The sequence below is a fragment of the Mirounga angustirostris genome, unplaced genomic scaffold (genome assembly GCF_029215605.1).
Source record: "Mirounga angustirostris isolate CCGP_5_RB_7025 unplaced genomic scaffold, mMirAng1.0.hap1 SCAF_10, whole genome shotgun sequence".
NCBI classification, from domain to species: Eukaryota; Metazoa; Chordata; class Mammalia; order Carnivora; family Phocidae; genus Mirounga; species Mirounga angustirostris.
Window position 1 is genome coordinate 136,929,567 of NW_026991718.1, and position 16,595 is coordinate 136,946,161.

At 59.0% G+C, this 16,595-nt stretch overlaps 1 protein-coding gene and 1 long non-coding RNA gene across 7 annotated transcripts in view; one reads left to right on the forward strand and one right to left on the reverse strand.

The window, feature by feature from the left end:
* The first annotated feature begins 44 nt into the window (after positions 1-44).
* The window catches only part of SS18L1 (SS18L1 subunit of BAF chromatin remodeling complex), a 29,876-nt gene continuing 13,325 nt past the window's right edge, over positions 45-16,595 (forward strand). For 2 of the 6 annotated variants that reach the window (XM_064573413.1, XM_064573415.1), the window contains exons 1-8: positions 46-236; positions 10,549-10,625; positions 11,343-11,427; positions 13,021-13,165; positions 13,707-13,904; positions 14,742-14,906; positions 15,236-15,340; positions 16,221-16,313. In XM_064573413.1, coding sequence (XP_064429483.1) covers positions 168-236; positions 10,549-10,625; positions 11,343-11,427; positions 13,021-13,165; positions 13,707-13,904; positions 14,742-14,906; positions 15,236-15,340; positions 16,221-16,313 — 937 coding nt within the window. In that variant the 5' untranslated portion in view covers positions 46-167. Of the gene's footprint in view, positions 237-10,548; positions 10,626-11,342; positions 11,428-13,020; positions 13,166-13,706; positions 13,905-14,741; positions 14,907-15,235; positions 15,341-16,220; positions 16,314-16,595 lie in introns of all 6 variants that reach the window. The other 4 variants (XM_064573414.1, XM_054510173.2, XM_064573416.1 and 1 more) reach the window with 3 other exon arrangements.
* LOC135361819 (uncharacterized) lies at positions 4,242-6,305 on the reverse strand. The gene is made up of 3 exons (XR_010405945.1): positions 5,826-6,305; positions 5,357-5,546; positions 4,242-4,762 (listed from the first exon to the last, which is right to left on the reverse strand). It is a non-coding gene; the product is annotated as an uncharacterized LOC135361819 (long non-coding RNA).

Sequence of the window (16,595 nt, forward strand, 5' to 3'; positions counted from 1 at the left end):
CAGCGCGCGGGGGCGGCGGGGCGGGCGAGCCCACGACGCGGCGCCCCCCGCGCGCCCCGCCCCGCCCCCGGCCCCCGCCGCGCGACTGCGGAGAATGAGCGCCCGCGGCCGCCGAGCGCCGCCGGAGCGGGAGCCCCGGGGACCTCGGGCCGGCCCCGCGCGCCGCCATGTCGGTGGCCTTCGCGTCCGCCCGGCCGCGAGGCAAGGGGGAGGTCACGCAGCAAACCATCCAGAAGGTGGGCCGGGGCGCGCGCGCGGGGCGGGGCGCGGGGCTCGAACAAAGCCGGGGCCCGCCCGGCTGGCGGCGGGGCCCGGGCGCTCGGGGGGCGGCGGCGGGGGCGGCGGGGACGCCGACCTGCCGGCCACGCTTGGCGGCCCGCGCGCGCGTCCGGGCGCTTCCCAGCGCGACCCCGCCGCCAGCCTCCTCCGCGGACGGAGGCCTTCCCGGTCCGCTGCACAGCCCTTCCCGCGTCCCGTAGGTGCGGCCTGCGGCTCTACCGAGAGGACGCTCGCGGGGCTGTGCGGGCGTCTCTGACGCTGTCAGGTCGAGACCGTAAATGTCCCCCCGCTTCTCCTTAGACGGCAGGTTCGGAGGGGAACCGGCGTTATTCGTCCCGTCCGCGTTTTCGCAGCGCCTTCCGCGGCTGCCCTGATTTCTCCCTGGCCTCCGGGTTCTTGGGTCGCGTTCGCCCTGGTTCCCACTAGCTCCCCACGCCCCCGGGGGTCCCCGTGATGACCGCGGCCCCCGTCCTTAATGGCCCGCCAGGACCTTGTGGACCTTGTCCTCAGTCTCTTCCCTGCGGAGACTACGTTTGCTGCGGTTGGTACTCGACAGGGAACCTCAGCTGCAAACCGGGAAGAGGCCCTACAGGAGGCAGGAACGTGGGCGGAGGAGCGGACCGTGCTTTCCGTTCAGCGAGCGTTTACGTGGCGCGCTCTGCACGCTCGGCACCGCGCAAGGGCTCTGCAGACCTCAACCCATTTAATTCTTTGCGGCACTCCCCATCACCCTGTTTTACAGACGAGGAGCCTGAGATACAGCGAAGCCAAGTGCTTTGCCGGGAGACAAGCCCAGACGGGGGTCTTCCGGAGCCAGGACTTGACCCGGGAATGCTTGGCTGGGCAGAGGGTCAGGCGATCCGCTCAGAGGCACACTTGGGCGATCCGGGGGCGTCCCCCCCGGCACCTTGGCTTTTGGAGCTCGAGTGCGATGAGCGCAGTGACCGTTCCCGAAGCCGCCTTTGGTCTGACAGTCACTGGGTTATTTGTACTTTGCTCTCACCCGCTAGGAACACTCCCCAAAGTCTCCAAGCAGAAGTGTGTGTGTCAGAGCACTGCTCCCAGACAACAGGGCAGAAAGACGGAAACCTGCCGACCGTTGAAAATGGGTCTTCAGTTCAGGCGCTCGTCTGATTTGACCTGATGGGGCTAGCAGTCCCTGTACTTGCCTTCGTGTGTTGGCAGCGCATGGATGTAGCCAGGGCTCCTGTTGCCAGTCTGGGGGGGGCTCAGAGGTCCGTGTCTTACACTCGTGCTCGGAGGGTTGAGAGAAGCCAGGGGTTGCTTGGGAGCTAGCTTGGTAGTGACAGCGGGAAGTATACAACTTGTCCTTAGGGTGTACTTGAGCAGAAGTTTGTGGGCTCCTAAGTTTGCGAGTCACCGGTTTATCCCTTGTTGCGTGCCTTTCGGGGCACAGTGCCTGGCACAGTTGGTGCTCAGTCCGTACTAGAGCATCTACGACAGGGGTCTTGTCAGCGGGAGTGTCTGGGAAAGGCAGCTGTGTGCGTTTTCTGTGGCTGCCATGATGTCACAAAAAAGCTGTTTAAAACAACAGAAATTTATTTTCTCACAGCATGGAGGCCAGATGTTCAAAATTAAGGTGTTGGCGGGGTTGGTGACTTTTGGGGGCTTTCTCGTGACTTTCAGGGAGGATCTGCTATATATTTTTTTCTCTGAGCTCCTGGTGCTCCCGGCTTGTAGACGCATCACCCCCGTCTCTGCCTTGGTCTTCATGTAGTGGTCTCCTCTGTGTCCAAATTTCCCCTCTTCTCTCAAGGATGCCAGTCAGAGGGTTTAGGGCCCACTCGTCTTCAGTCTGATCTCACCTTAACTTGATCCTATCTGCAAAGACCATTATCTCCAAATAAGGCCACATTCGCAGGTACTGGGGATTAAGACTGGAAGATAATATCTTGGGGAACACAGTGTAACCCATAACGGAGAGCGTGTGGGGTAGGGGTGTTCTAGAGAAGGAAAGCCAAGGTGCAAGGGTAGGAAGGGTCTAGAAGATCGAGGGAGTTGCAGGTAGTCCCACACGTGGCCTGTGTAAGAGGGTATGGAAGATTGAAGGAGTCACGGGTGGTCCCACCAGTGGTCTGCATGGAGCAGGTCACGGGACCAAAACGGGAGGGGCTGGGAGAGCCAGCCTGCTCTGGGGAGCGGGGCTGTGTGCCAACGTGGTTTCTCTCATAGTGAGCAAACACCGTTTCGGTGCACGGGAGACGTAGGCAGAACTGCCCTTCTGTGAGAACCACAGGGAATGTGACTTTTCCAGGGCCCCTGAGGTGGAGATGGGCGGTGTGTCCCAGCAAACTCCATTGGTCCCTGCACCCGGCGAGGTGGCCTGCAGGCTGGGAGCCGCCCTGGCCGCTTTCCCCTGGTTGGGGACCAGGGATTCCCCACTGGCAGCGCTGTGCCCCCACTGCCACAGGAGGGGGGGGTTGCAGTCATTTCTGTGGGCCATGTGGCTGGGCTTGGGCACACTGGAGGGGGCCCTGCACACCGGGACTTACCTGGCATGCAGACCCCTCTTTGTTGCTCGGCACACAGGGGTTGCTTAATAAATGTAAGTTTTATTGTTACTGCTTGTGTTGCTTTTCTTAATCCGTTTTCAGAGGGTGGGCACAGCGTCTCGTGTCTCAGTGCCCCCAGCATGCTGTGCAGCAGGGAGACAGGCGCTGTGGGAGTGGGATGGAGCTGGTAGACATTTGGGGACCTGGGCTGTTTGCCAGTGCAGGTCCAGTCTAGGACCTGCGAGGGCAGGTGCCATGCCTGGGGTCTGAGTCAGGGGCCCGTTTGTCCTCCAGGGCCAGGGGGTCGGGGGCACAGAGGTGAGGGATGGCCATCTAGGTTGGGGGTGGTTGCCATATGCTCTCTCAGACCTGGAATTTGTCTTGAAGAATGGGGGCTAAGTTGGTAAGGAAGGTCAACTGGCCATTTTTAACATTACCTGTCCCCCAACTGCAAATGGCTTGTGGATGCCAAGCCCCGCCTTGGCTACTTGACTGTCCTAGGCAGCTGTGACTGAAAGCCTCCCCACTGAGCAGAGCCCCGATAAAGGGGAGCACCAGACCTGTCTTCCCATCCTCAGGGACGGGAGGGGGTGGTGTGGGTGGGAGCACAGCCCTGGGGCGGGCGGGAGCCAGGGCCTGGGGTGCTGTTGGTCGGCTTTGTGTGAGGGTGCTGCTCCGTGAGGCCCTGAGTCAGCCGCTGTAGGGAAGCGTGAGGAAGCACGTTCTCAAGAAGGGAAGGGCCCGTGTTCTCTGCCTGTAAAGCGTGGCAACGAGCCCCCCTGCCCCCTGCTCCTGCAGAGACAGTGTTTGCCCTGCCTGCTGCCCGGGCCCCGCAGAGCCCCTCAGGCCTGGAGGCTGAGGAAGCACTTGAGTGAAGTGCAGGGGTCTCCGCCGCCAGCATGCCTTGGTTTGCCTCACAGTAACTGTGTTTGCAGCTTCCAGACGGAGGGAGGGGGCAGCAGCTGGGGTTTGCCACGTGACACTAACGGGTGGTCCCCACTGGCCTTCTCGTGGCTCTGGCCCTCTGCCCCTAACCTGTTCCCCGGCCGGTGGGTCAGGGCCTGAGTGTCTGCCCTGCGTGCTCGGGGGTCAGAGGGCAGTAGCCCTGGGATCCCCAGGCTGTGAACAAGGAACTGGCATGCCAGCCCCACAGGTGCAGGAGTTGGGGCAGCCCGGCGCTGATGTCACCAAGTCCTGCAGGACCTGTGAAGAGGTCGGGCCAGTCTTTCCTGCCTGATCTGCAGTGTGCATCCTGACTCCTCACCCTGCCACGTGAACCGTGACACGTCAAAAGCTGCAGGGAGAAGGTGCTGGATGTTGGTGCAGAGAGGGCTCCTCAGGGTAACTCAGTCCCATTCCACTTGGCCAACATGGTTCCTGTGCAGAACGCACAACTTTGACGGGTGTTTCTGTTCCTTTTCAGCTAGAGGTTGCTGGGAGGTGGGGGAACAGTAGGCCCTTGGGTTGAGGGTGAGGATGGGACCCTGTGGAGCTGCAGGGGTCAGAGAAGCCTCTGGACTCAAATTCTTCTTCACCTGATAGAGACCCAGGCTTAATCTTTCTGTGCCTCGGTTTTCTCAGTTTATATGTGGAGGATGTTGTGAGTTCCTCACAGGCTGCGCTTTTGACCTTATAAGTAAGGTGACCGGGCACAGGAAGGCGGTAGGCATCCTAACTGAGGGTCTTCAGCATTTTGAGCAGACACTTGACCAGAATTTATCAGTGGCATTCTGAAAAAGATGTGAGCGGTCCATCCCAGATGGCGGGTAACCGTGGCAAGTCCAGGGTCGTAGCGAGAAGAGCATGTGGCTGCTGCATGGGCAAGACCCGAGCGAACATCGCACATTTGAGAGAACACACACCTCTTCTTCTGCACAGAAGCTCTCACAGAAGCCAAGTGGTCCTGCTGCCCGTGATGGGCATTTATAAGCGCTTCCAGCCCTGAAGACAGGAAGGGACTCCTGCGTGCCCTAAGGAAGATAAAAGTGTGTTTGCTGTTGCATTGTTAAGCGTTTTTACTGTGCCCTTAGAGTTTTTGGAAATTGGACATGTGCGTCAACACAGAGCTAGGAACACAAGGCAGGGGCCAGCTCCTCCCAAGGACACTTTGCATGTGGGCTTTGGGGGTTTTTTTTAAACCCACACACCTAATTCACGTGTTCTGCAGTTGGGTCCCACTGGCTTTCCTCAGTAGAGTCTGACGCCACTTGCTGACCTCTCACGCATCCCCTGGTGGCTGCCTGTGTGCTAGGAGGGTGGAGTGGGAGCCCTGATCCGGGAGCAGTGGAGCCGCCCGGAGGTGGAGTGGGAAGAGGCGGCCGAGGTGCCAAGCGCTGGTTCAGCCCCCTGGTGATGCTTAACCAGCTAGCCGGTTAGCCAGGGTTCTTCCCTCTTACAGCTCAGGCTGCTCCTAGGAACTTCCCTCAGGCGTCCATCCACCGCATGTCGTGGGAGGCAAGCACTGTGGCCCTGTTTGTAGCAGCAGCAGGTCTGAGGCCAAGTGAATCCCCTGTGGGATTCTTAGGAAACTTAGGAGCTTTGGGGACAATGAGGTAGGATCTTACATGCTGATATAGAAGAATCTCCAAGGGGCGCCTGGGTGGCTCAGTCAGTTGGACGTCTGCCTTCGGCTCAGGTCATGATCTCAGGGTCGTGGGATCGAGCCCCACGTCGGGCGCTCTGCTCGGTGGAGAGTCTGCTTCTCCCTCTCCCTCTGCCTGCTTCTCTGCCTACTTGTGCTCTCTCTGTATATCTCTGTCAAATAAAGAAATAAAATCTTTAAAAAAAAAAAATCTCCAAGATGTCAGAGCAGAAAGGGACCAACGTCGACCAGAAGGAAGAAACTGCTCCACCTGTAGGGAGGAGGGAGTCATACGTCCAAAAAGGAGCAGCAGAGGCTGGCTCACCCTGGTGGCTTTGGGTGGGAAGACCAAAGGGGCAGAGATGAGAGAGACACTCAGACGAGGATCTCACCACCACTCATCAGTCACAACTCGATGTTGACCTCTGGCCCCTCCAGATGGTATTACCAACCTCTTGGGTCATCTCTCCTCAGAAGGCCTTCCCCCCGCCGCCTCCAGGATTGGTCATCTCTCCTCAGGAAGCCTGCCCTCTGGATCAGGTCATCCCTCCTCAGAAAGTCTTGCTTGGGATTGGTCATGTTTCTTTAGGAAGGTCCCCCTCAGGATCAGTCCTCTCTCCTCAGAAAGTCTTGCTCAGGATTGGTCATCTCTCCTCAGGAAGCCTCCCCTCGGGATCGGGTCATCCCTCTTCAGGAAGTGTTGCTCAGGATTGGTTATGTCTTCTCAGGAAGCCTCCCCTCAGTATTGGTCATCTCTCTTCAGGAAGCCTCTCCTCAGGATTGGTCATCTCTCCTCAGAAAGTCTTGCTCAGGATCAGGTCATCCCTCCTCAGAAAGTCTCGCTCAGGATTGGTCATCTCTCTTCAGGAAGACCCCCCCCACACACACACATACCTCAGGATAGGTAATTTCTCCTCAGGAAGTCTTGCTCAGCATTGGTTCTCTCTCCTCAGAAAACCTCCCCTCAGGATCGGGTCATCCCTCCTCAGAAAGTCTTGCTCAGGATCGGTCATCTCTCCTCAGGAAGCCTCCCCTCGGGATCAGTCGTTTCTCCTCAGGAAGTCTCGCTCAGGATTGGCCATCTCCTCAGGAAGCCTCCCCTCGGGATCGGGTCATCCCTCTTCAGGAAGTGTTGCTCAGGATTGGTTATGTCTTCTCAGGAAGCCTCCCCTCAGTATTGGTCATCTCTCTTCAGGAAGCCTCTCCTCAGGATTGGTCATCTCTCCTCAGAAAGTCTTACTTGGGATTGGTCATGTCTCCTTAGGAAGGCCCTCCTTGGAATTGGTCATCTCTCCTCAGAAAGTCTTGCTCAGGAGCAGGTCATCCCTCCTCAGAAAGTCTCGCTCAGGATTGGTCATCTCTCTTCAGGAAGACCCCCCCCCCCCCACACACACACATCTCAGGATAGGTAATTACTCCTCAGGAAGTCTTGCTCAGGATTGGTTCTCTCTCCTTGGGAAGCCTCCCCTCAGGATGGGTCATCTCTCTTCAGGAAGCCTCCCCTCAGGATTGGTCATATCTCCTCAGAAAGTCTTACTCAGGATTGGTCATGTCTCAGGAATCCTCACTCAGGATGGGTCATCTCTCCTCAGGAAGCCTCCCGTCAGGATCAGGTCATTCCTCCTCAGAAAGTTTTGCTCAAGATTGGCCATCTCCTCAGGAAGCCTTCCCTTGAGATCCGGTCATCCCTCTCAGAAAGTCTCACTCAGAATTGGTCATCTCTCTTCAGGAAGACCCCCCCCCCACACACACATACCTCAGGATAGGTAATTTCTCCTCAGGAAGTCTTGCTCAGCATTGGTTCTCTCTCCTCAGAAAACCTCCCCTCAGGATCGGGTCATCCCTCCTCAGAAAGTCTTGCTCAGGATCAGTCATCTCTCCTCAGGAAGCCTCCCCTCAGGATCAGTCATTTCTCCTCAGGAAGTCTCATTCAGGATTGGTCATCTCTCTTCAGGAAGCCCCCCCCCCCCCCACACACACCTCAGGATAGGTAATTTCTCCTCAGGAAGTCTTGTTCAGGATTGGTTATCTCTCCTCAGGAAGCCTCCCCTCAGGATTGGTCATCTCTCCTCAAAGTCTTACTCGGGATTGGTCATGTCTCCTCCGGAAGCCTCCCCTCTGGATTGAGTCATCCCTCCTCAGAAAGTCTTGCACGGGATTAGTCATGTCTCCTCAGGAAGGCCCCCCTCGGGATCGGTCATCTCTCCTCAGAAAGTCTTGCTCGGGATCCATCATCTCTCCTCAGGAAGCCTCCCCTCAGAATCGGGTCATGCCTCCTCAAAAAATCTTGCTCAGGATCAGTCATTTCTCTTCAGGAAGTCTCACTCAGGATTGGCCATCTCCTCAGGAAGCCTCCTCTTGAGATCAGATCATCCCTTCTCAGAAAGTCTCACTCGGATTGGTCATCTCTCTTCAGGAAGACCCCCCCACACACACACACATACCTCAGGATAGGTAATTTCTCCTCAGAAAGTTTCACTCGGGATTGGTCTTATCTCCTCAGGAAGCCTCCCCTCGGGATCAGGCTATTTCGCCTCCACTGTTTGCCAACTTCTGGCCTGTGTGGAGAAGCTCAATGCCATGGTTTCTCAGTCCATTCTTTGTTAGGATCTCTCTTTGTCCTCAGTGTTTCTGGCAAGCTGGCCCCTTGGAGAACATTCTAATCTGGAAATTTATATTCTTCAGTTCTGAGAAAACACATTGCAGATTTTTCTCCCTGTGTTCTTTTTCTGGATGTCCGGGAAGAATTGTTTCTTGCCACTTGGCTGGCTTGTTTTTCTAATTTTATTGCCTTTTCTGTTTTCTACTTTAGTCTTTTTAATTTGCTTTCCAGGAGTTTCCCTCAACTTTTTTTCCAATCCTTCCATTGATTGTCTTTTGCTTTGGTCACTACAGAAATAACCCAGAGTTCTGTTTCGTTCTATCTCTGTTGTGTTTAACAGTGTCTTTTATTAACGGCACAATCTTTTTTGCTTCTGGGGATATTAACACTGCTTGTGTGCTTCTTTCTTCTTGTTTTTGTGAGTTTCTTTCTGGCGTGGTCTTCATCTCCCCCAGGTGAGCCCTCTGTGGCCTTGGCTTGTCTAGACCACAGGCTTCCCAGGAGCACTCTCGTTGAGGGCCTGGCCCGGGGCAGGGCTCACGTGCTCGGGGTTGGCCTGTGGTGTCACTGGGGGCGCTCTCTGGCCTTCAGTACCCTGGCCCTACCTCATACCTTCTTGTCTGCCTCCCGCCAGCCTCTGGGTTCCTATGTGGCTGTCTCACAGCTGGCGCCCTAGGGTCTGGTCTGCTCATTCACTTCTCTCTTGTTTGCCGCCCTCCACTTCTGGAACCCTGCTGCTGGCCCTGCTGCCTCAGCCCTTCGCTGCTCATAGCCTGTTGTGTCCCTTACTCACTGGGATCGCCAGGGTCTAGAGGTCAGGGCATCCAGTCCACTGTCTTTCACCCACCTCGGCCTGGCCTCTGTTCAGAGCGTTTTTCACTTCATGGAGATCGTGCTCTGTCCCTTGCTTTTTCCTCTTCTCACCCTTACAGTGGAACATTTCCTCATGCTTCTAAAAACCGTAGGAATGTGTACGATGGCCAGTTCGGCCCGTTTGTGTAAGTGACACTGTCATTCACCATTTAGCTTCTCCCTGTGTTTGAGTGTTAAGAATGATGCTGAAATGAGCATCCTGAGCATAAAACATGTCAGGTCAGTGGTGTATGTCCTTGGAGGCAAATTCCTGCCCAGGAATTTCTGTCAGGGAAGCTGAAGCCTTATAAGGGAGCTTCTAGAGGGAAAGGAAGGTCTTTCATGGTTGTTTCCCTTAATCTGGACAAAGAGTCGTAACGTGCCCTTTCACAGTCAGTGCCCCCGAACCTGCCCACAGGTAGCCGCTGGGCCCACGGTGCCACCCTCCGGTTCTCCCATCCGGGCAGGCTCCTCAGCCAAGGTGGGAGTCACTGACCCCCATGCTCTCCGCAGTGGGGACAGGACAGAGCTCTAACTTAAAACAGAGCGAGAGAGACCGACCCCTGGGTCGCAGAGGTCGCTTGCGGGGCCTCAGGATGGACTCGGCCTTGCAGCAGGGTGGGGCCGGGCCCTCTGCGCCTTGGTCTCCCCTCCGTGGACAGGTTTGGGCCCCAAGCTCTGTAGGAGCAGGACTCTGAGGTCGGAGAGCAGTGAGGGGCTGACGGTGCCCAGGGAGGAAGGGTAGTTGCCCCTCCAGCCGGTGGCAAGCAGGTGGGCCCCTCCTCTCACTCAGGGGCCTGCAGAGCTGAGCTTGCCCAGAAGAACCTGCACCGCGGTGACCAGGCACAATTTGTGGAGGGCAGAACGCATAGATTGTTCTTTTAGCACACGTTTCTGAATAAAGAGCTCTTTGTGGAAAGCAGCGTTTGCCTTGGGCCCAGTTCTGCCTCTCCTTGCAGAGAGCAGAAGCTGGTTACATGCACAGGTGGCGAATGAGCCGGATCTTGCCTTCACAGCCGGGTGGAGAAGGCTGTACTCTGTGCCCTCCCTAGTCCTGAATGCTGACCAGACCCCGGGCCGGCAGGGCGGGCTGGCCAGGGCTGCCTGACCTTACCGCCCACCCGGCCGGCGCAGCCCTACTGTGCTTCCGCCGCTCCCGTTAGGCCCTCCTCCCTCTCGCGCTTCTTCCTCACCTCCTCCTGGGTCTCCCCAGGCCATCCCAGGGGCTGCCCGCCGGGTGGCCATCCCGAAAAGCCGGCTCTTTTGGGTCTTCGTGATGCTCTGCAGGGCTGTGAGCGGCCTCTCAGGAGGGACTGCTTGTGGCCATGATGTGGGGCTCTCCAGACAGGAACTCAGGGTTCCAGGGCCGACCCTAGCAGGCAGATGCACTGTGGTCAAGGGCCCGAGACAATGGGGAGTCCTGTGGGCTGTGGGTTTTCCTCTGCTGCGTGAGAGAACCTGGAACCTGACCCTGGGCCTGTGGGGGGACGGACCCTGACACGTGGAAGGCCACGCATAGCACAAGGATGTGGGAAGTGTTCGGTCCTGCTGGCCAGGGTGATGTGGAAGAGTTAGCGTTCTCTATCTAGAACACCTGCACGCTGGTGACAGTTACCGTCGCGTACCTAATGGCGCGACTCCGGCAGGCGCCCCGTTGCAACCCCCCGGCCGGACACCACAGACCCATCTGTGTCCCGTGTTCACGTCTGCTTCCCCTTCAGATGCTGGATGAGAACCACCACCTGATACAGTGTATCCTGGACTACCAGAGCAAGGGCAAGACGGCCGAGTGCACCCAGTAAGTGGCCGTCAGGCTCTGGAGGTCACCCTCAGAGGATGGCTCCCCAAGGAGGGGGAGAAGGTTTGGAGGGACATGGAAGTGTGGGAGGAGAGGGTACCGCTGGCGGACATGCCGGGGCACAGTGAGCTCCTCCGGGTAGGGCCTTGTGTGACCCCCCAGGGCTGGACGCAGAATAGGTGCATGAGCCAGCTGTCTGAGGCCCCCAGACGTGTGACGCATGTGAGCAGCCACCACGTGCCTGGGGGCTTTCCCCACCCCACCCCCCGGCCTGTTCGGGGGAACCTCTTCAGGGGTGCGGAGGTACCGAGTCCGCCTGGTGTCAGGGTCCGATGGAGGAGGCCTCGTTCTCTGGTACCCCTTCCTGTGCCTCCCTCAGTCTCTGTCTTGGGCCTCCTCGTGCCTCCTCATGCCTTCTGCCCCCTCCTCCCACTCCCATTCTCTGAACAGACCTGCTGACACCTCTCCCTTGGCCACCGCCTTGGGGTCTTTCAGCGTGTTGTCATCAGACAGGATCCCACTCAGGACTCAGGCTGGACCCTCTTCCCTGCCTGGCCCTGTCCTGGACCACAGAGCACTCTTGCCTGCCCTGTCCCTGGGCATTGTCAGGGGTCCACGTCCCGCGGGGGCTTCGCTGCAAGGCCAGGCTGCCCTGGGTGCACGTTGTCAGATGGGCCTGCAGCCTCCTCTGCCTCACCGTGTGCCCCCGACCTGCAGGTACCAGCAGATCCTGCACCGGAACCTGGTCTACCTGGCCACGATCGCGGACTCCAACCAGAACATGCAGTCCCTGCTCCCTGCCGTGAGTGCCCACACACGGGGGACAGTGGGCCCCACCCTTGCCCAGCGCAGTCAGGCACAGCCTCAGACTGCCAGTTCGGGGAGCAGACGTCTGAGCGCGTTACCTAGAGTAACCAAGTAACAGACAGAGGCATGGGAAGGGGGCAGGAGGCCAGTCAGACAGAGCCTGAAGTGCGCTGGTCAGAATCGTGACATCAGTTTCTTTAGCAAAGGGAGGTGACCCCGAGGAACCAAACCTAGAAATGGTGGGAGGCAGGTCTCAGGAGGACAGGAAGTGGCTCAGGGATTCTTGCTCTTTATCGCGGGCCCTGAGCGCGATTGGAACGGTGGTGGCCCAGGAACGGACACTGCTCTGATTTAGCAGCAAAACTGTACCCGGTGCAGGGACACTTTCAACGTCAGTGTAAATGGTCTGGTGTCTAACTTTTTTTTTTTTTTTAAAGGTTTTTTTATTTATTCATTCAAGACACAGAGATACAGAGAGAGAGAGAGAGAGAGAATATGAGCAGGGGGAGAAGCAGAGGGAGGGGGGAGAAGCAGGCCCCCCGCTGAGCAGGAAACCCGATGCGGGGCTCGATCCCAGGACCCTGGGATCATGACCTGAGCCGAAGGCAGACGCTTAACCAACTGAGCCACCCAAGCGCCCCTGGTGTCTAACTTTTTTAAACCCATTTTCCTGAAATCAAATCACTGCTGCAAAGGCAAGGTCCGGCAGAGGCTGCCTCCTGCCTGGGGAATAGGAAGGCACAGCCCCAAGAGGGCCCGGCCTGCGTTGACCGTGGTGGGCACAGAGGTTTCGGGACAGTCCTGTCACCGGGAACAGCTTATCCCTCGATGCCCCCGAGTCCCCTGGAACGTGACAGCATAAGTGTCAGGAAGTGTTTTGCTGATAAAATCGTTAAAACAACTTGCTTGGCCTATGAAATTGCAACTCCTCACCCTAGAGATACCAGTGGATCCTGGTGGGAACTTTGTTTTCTCAGCCGGGTCCAGGCAGCATGTGTGTCCGACACTTCGGAGCTGCTGTATGGTCTGGATCTAGGAGATGAGGGTGCAGGGGTCACTCAGTCCCGTCACCCTCCACATCTGATCAGAGTTGGGCTTGCGCAGGCAGGGCACACGGAGAGGAGGAGCGATGGGAATGCCAGTGCTAAGACCCAGGGCAGTCAGTGCAAAGGCCCTGGGGCGTGGGGTGGTGTGGATGAGGGACACACAGAATCCTGGCCAGCTAAGGCCAAGGGGGAGGGGCGGGGGTGTGGAGTGAGATGAGGTAGATGCAGTCTGGTGGGCTGGCGAGCTGGCTCCCTGTAGCTCCAGTAAAGAGGACCTATCTTTGAATTTCCAAGTTTGTGTTGACTTAAGTTCTGAACGTTCACACAAGAATGCTTGGTGTATCATGTCCTTGGCCTGAGATGTTTGGGCCTAGTCACTCGCAGTCATCTGGTCAAATGTGAGAGCAACAGGGGATTATAGACATTTGCCAAGTGGCCATGAAATGAGGGGGCAGATCTCATGGGCTGCCAAATCCCTGGAGGGCTTCAGGTGGTTCTTCTCTGGGTTAACCATCCTCCCTGTTACTCCCTGTTGCCTGCAGCCGCCAACCCAGAACATGAACCTGGGCCCTGGAGCACTGTCCCAGAGCAGCTCCAGCCAGGGCCTGCACTCCCAGGGCAGCCTCAGCGATGCCGTTGGCACGGGCCTGCCCCCGGCCTCCCTCATGCAGGGCCAGATCGGGAACGGTGAGTAGCCCTGAGCCCGTCAGGGTGGGGGTTGGGTCCTGGCAGCACGTCACCCGCTCGGGCTTCCAGGTGGCTGGCTGTCTCAGCAGGTACCCCGTGCCCTGCAGAGCTAAGTGTGGGACCTGTCTCCTCCCAGAGGTCCTGGCTGCCGGCCAGCTGCCATGCCCGGGCGCCCGAGCACGGGGGGTAACACGCAAAGGGAATAAAGCACTCTAGATCGTCTACTCTGCTTTGACACGGTCACGTGATGGCCACCTCAAATGGACGCGTGGGGTTCCATGTGGAATTTTTTAAACAAGAACAGAAAGGTTACCTTTGGAGAAGGAGCTACCGATAGCTGTCGGGATGGCGAACGGGCGAGTCCTCTGCATGGTCGGCACGTGTGCTCGTTTCTTTGCTCGTCACTTAATCCTTTACTTCATTTGTGGTGCTGTTGACCGTGGGTTCGCCTCCCTCCCCACGATCACGTGAAGGAACTCGGGATGTCTGGCAACAAGGCCGGTCTTCCATGGGGTCAAGGCCCTCCTTGTGCTCCTGGCAGGTCCAAACCACGTGTCCATGCAGCAGACAGCTCAGAGCACGCTGCCCACCACCTCCATGAGTATGTCAGGCAGCGGCCACGGCTCGGGGCCTGGCTATAGCCACTCGGGACCCGCCTCGCAGAGCGTGCCCCTGCAGGGCCAGGGCGCCATCGGCAACTACGTGTCACGGGCCAACATCAGCATGCAGTCCAACCCAGGTACCACCCTGCTCCGCCCTAGGGCACCACCCCAGCCCCCAGGACTCCTACCCAACCCCGGGACGGTCCCTGGGGCCCTCTGAAATGTGTGCAGGCTGTGCACAAGGTGCTGGGGGCTTCTGAAGTGCCAGGGACCCTGGGTCCGGCTCTGTGGAGGGGTTCCCGCTGTTCCCTGTGGCAGCTCCAGGGAAGTCTCTGCCGAGGGGTGACCCCTGCCTGGGAGACGGAGCCAGGCTCACCTAGGATGGGGGGCGGCGTAGGCAGGGTGCAGGGCCACAGACGCTGGGCCACGGGGTCCCCGTGGGCCGAGCACAGGGTGCTGAGCAGCGGGTAGCATCGGGCCCAAATGCAGATGTCCCCGAGCGTCAGGCGCCGGAGTTCAAAGGCTTAATACAGAAAAGGGAGAACGCACGGTATCTCCTCCGTTTATTTTTACTATCGATTATATACTGAAAACGAGGATATTTTGGATATAATGAGTCAAATAAAATATATTACTAAAATAGATTTCACCTGTTTGCTTCTGTCATTTGACATGGTTCTCCTCCCATCCCATCGCATAGTGCTGCCCTAGTGGGTTCTGAGCAGGGGTGGCACGACTGGATGGGCCAAGGGGCAGAGGCTGCCCACCGAGAGCCTCAGAGGCCCAAGTCTCGGGGGCGGGCACAGGCCTGGCTCCTCTGGGACCAGCCTTGGGGACTTGGGAGGAGAGGACTCGAGTTTTTCCCGTGCGTGGAGGCGGCCTGGGAGAAGGGTGCCGTCGGGGTCTGGGGTGAGGGGTGAGGGTGCCTGCCCGGGGAGCTTCTCGGGGTTATTCGGCTCTGTCGTGTCGCCCAGTGTCCATGATGCACCAGCAGGCAGCCTCGTCCCACTACAACTCGGCACAGGGCGGGAGTCAGCATTACCAGGGCCAGTCGTCCATCGCCATGATGGGCCAGAGCGGCCAGGGGAGCAGCATGATGGGGCAGCGGCCCATGGCGCCCTACCGGCCCTCCCAGCAAGGTAATGCCCGCGCCGTGCCGTTCTCCCTGAGCAGCGCTTAGTGTCGAGCGAGGAGGTTGGGGGTCCGGAGCCGCGTGGGGCTCACGGAACGGGGAGGGTTGAGAGCTATGCTGCTGCCGGAGGCGGACCAGGCTCGAGCCGCTGTAGGGGTGGAGTCGGGCGCAGGGTCCGAAGCAGGGGCTGGGGCGGTCGTGTTTGTGAGTACCAAGTCCAGGGTACCCGGCTGGACGTGGGGGAGAATTCCCGGGTGCCGGGGGGCCATCGCGGGGGTCCTCCGGAGACAGAACAGCGTCCTGAGTGAACGCCCCATGTGCGCTGCCCGCCCCCAGGGTCGTCCCAGCAGTACCTGGGCCAGGAGGAATACTACGCTGGCGAGCAGTACGGCCACGGCCAGGCCGCCTCGGAGCCCATGGGCCAGCAGTACTACCCTGACGGTGAGGCCCGCGCCCGCGCCGGCGGCGACACCGGGGTCGCGGAGGCTACTGACCGCTGCCCTCCGCGCGCTCCCGTTCAGACCTGCCGCCCCGACTTCTGCCAGCGCAGCCCCCGGGGCCCCCGCGCCCGAGTGTGTCTGGGGACGAGGGTGAGGGCTGGCCTCTGCCGAGAGAAGCTGCCGGCTCAGGCCGCAGCTGCTCACGGACGTGAGGCTCCTCGCCCCCCTTCCAGAGGGCAGCCGGGGTTACAGCTGGATGAGTAGGTGCACAAAACTGTTTCAAAAGAGGGACGCAAGCATCATTGTGAAACGCCTTCAGGAAGGGGACGAAGCTGAGCTGGCTGTTTGTAGCTGCTGCTCAGTCTCTGCAGATGGTTTTCCTTCCACGCTCACCTTTCAGTCATTTTAAATCGCCCCAGGGTTTGTGGAGGTGGCATAGAGGATGGGTGGGATTTGGGGAGGGGGGTGACAATAGGCAGGGAGCGTATGTGAGGTGGGGGGGCTGAGGCCAGCGCGGGGCTGTCCCCCAACAGAACAGTGGCAAAGTCCTCCTGAGGGTGCACGGTGCCCCCCAGCAGCACCCCCGGGAGCCAGCAGCAGGATGGCAGTGCCGGCGGAGCTTGTCACGTGCCGGGCACTGGATGCGCCCTCTCTGTATATGCCGTGACTAATGGACTCCTCACGCTCACCCCACAAGTAGGGGCTGCATCTCAGAGGGAGAGACAGAGGCCGGGAGGTGGTAGGAAGCTCCTTCGTGGGCTTAGTGCAGGGAAAATGGATCCAGGTCCGGGTCTGGACGTTCCTGAGCCGACAGCGTTGCCCATTCAGTTTACGGCCGTCTGGGCCTCCGCTGACTGCACGTGGCCTGTGTGTGCCCGCAGGACACGGCGACTACGCCTACCAGCAGTCATCCTACACGGAGCAGAGCTACGACCGGTCCTTTGAGGAGTCCACGCAGCACTACTATGAGGGCGGTAAGGAGCGCAAGGGCCGCGCGGCGAGCTCCGAGTCACACGCGCACCCGCGGCAGGTGGTGCGGGGCTGTGTGAGGCCACGTGTACTCGCGGAGGCGGCAAATGCAGGCCGCGGAACACGTCCCCGTTCACGACGCAGGCGGGTGGAGGGGGCTTGACTGGCCGCGTGGGGGTCGCAGGGGCCCAGACTCCACCATCGGGCTCGGCTGGGCAGCGTGGGGCTTGTGAGCTCGGTTGAACGCCCTCAGGAGCTCCAGACTCGGTCGGGGAGGCTCAGGCACC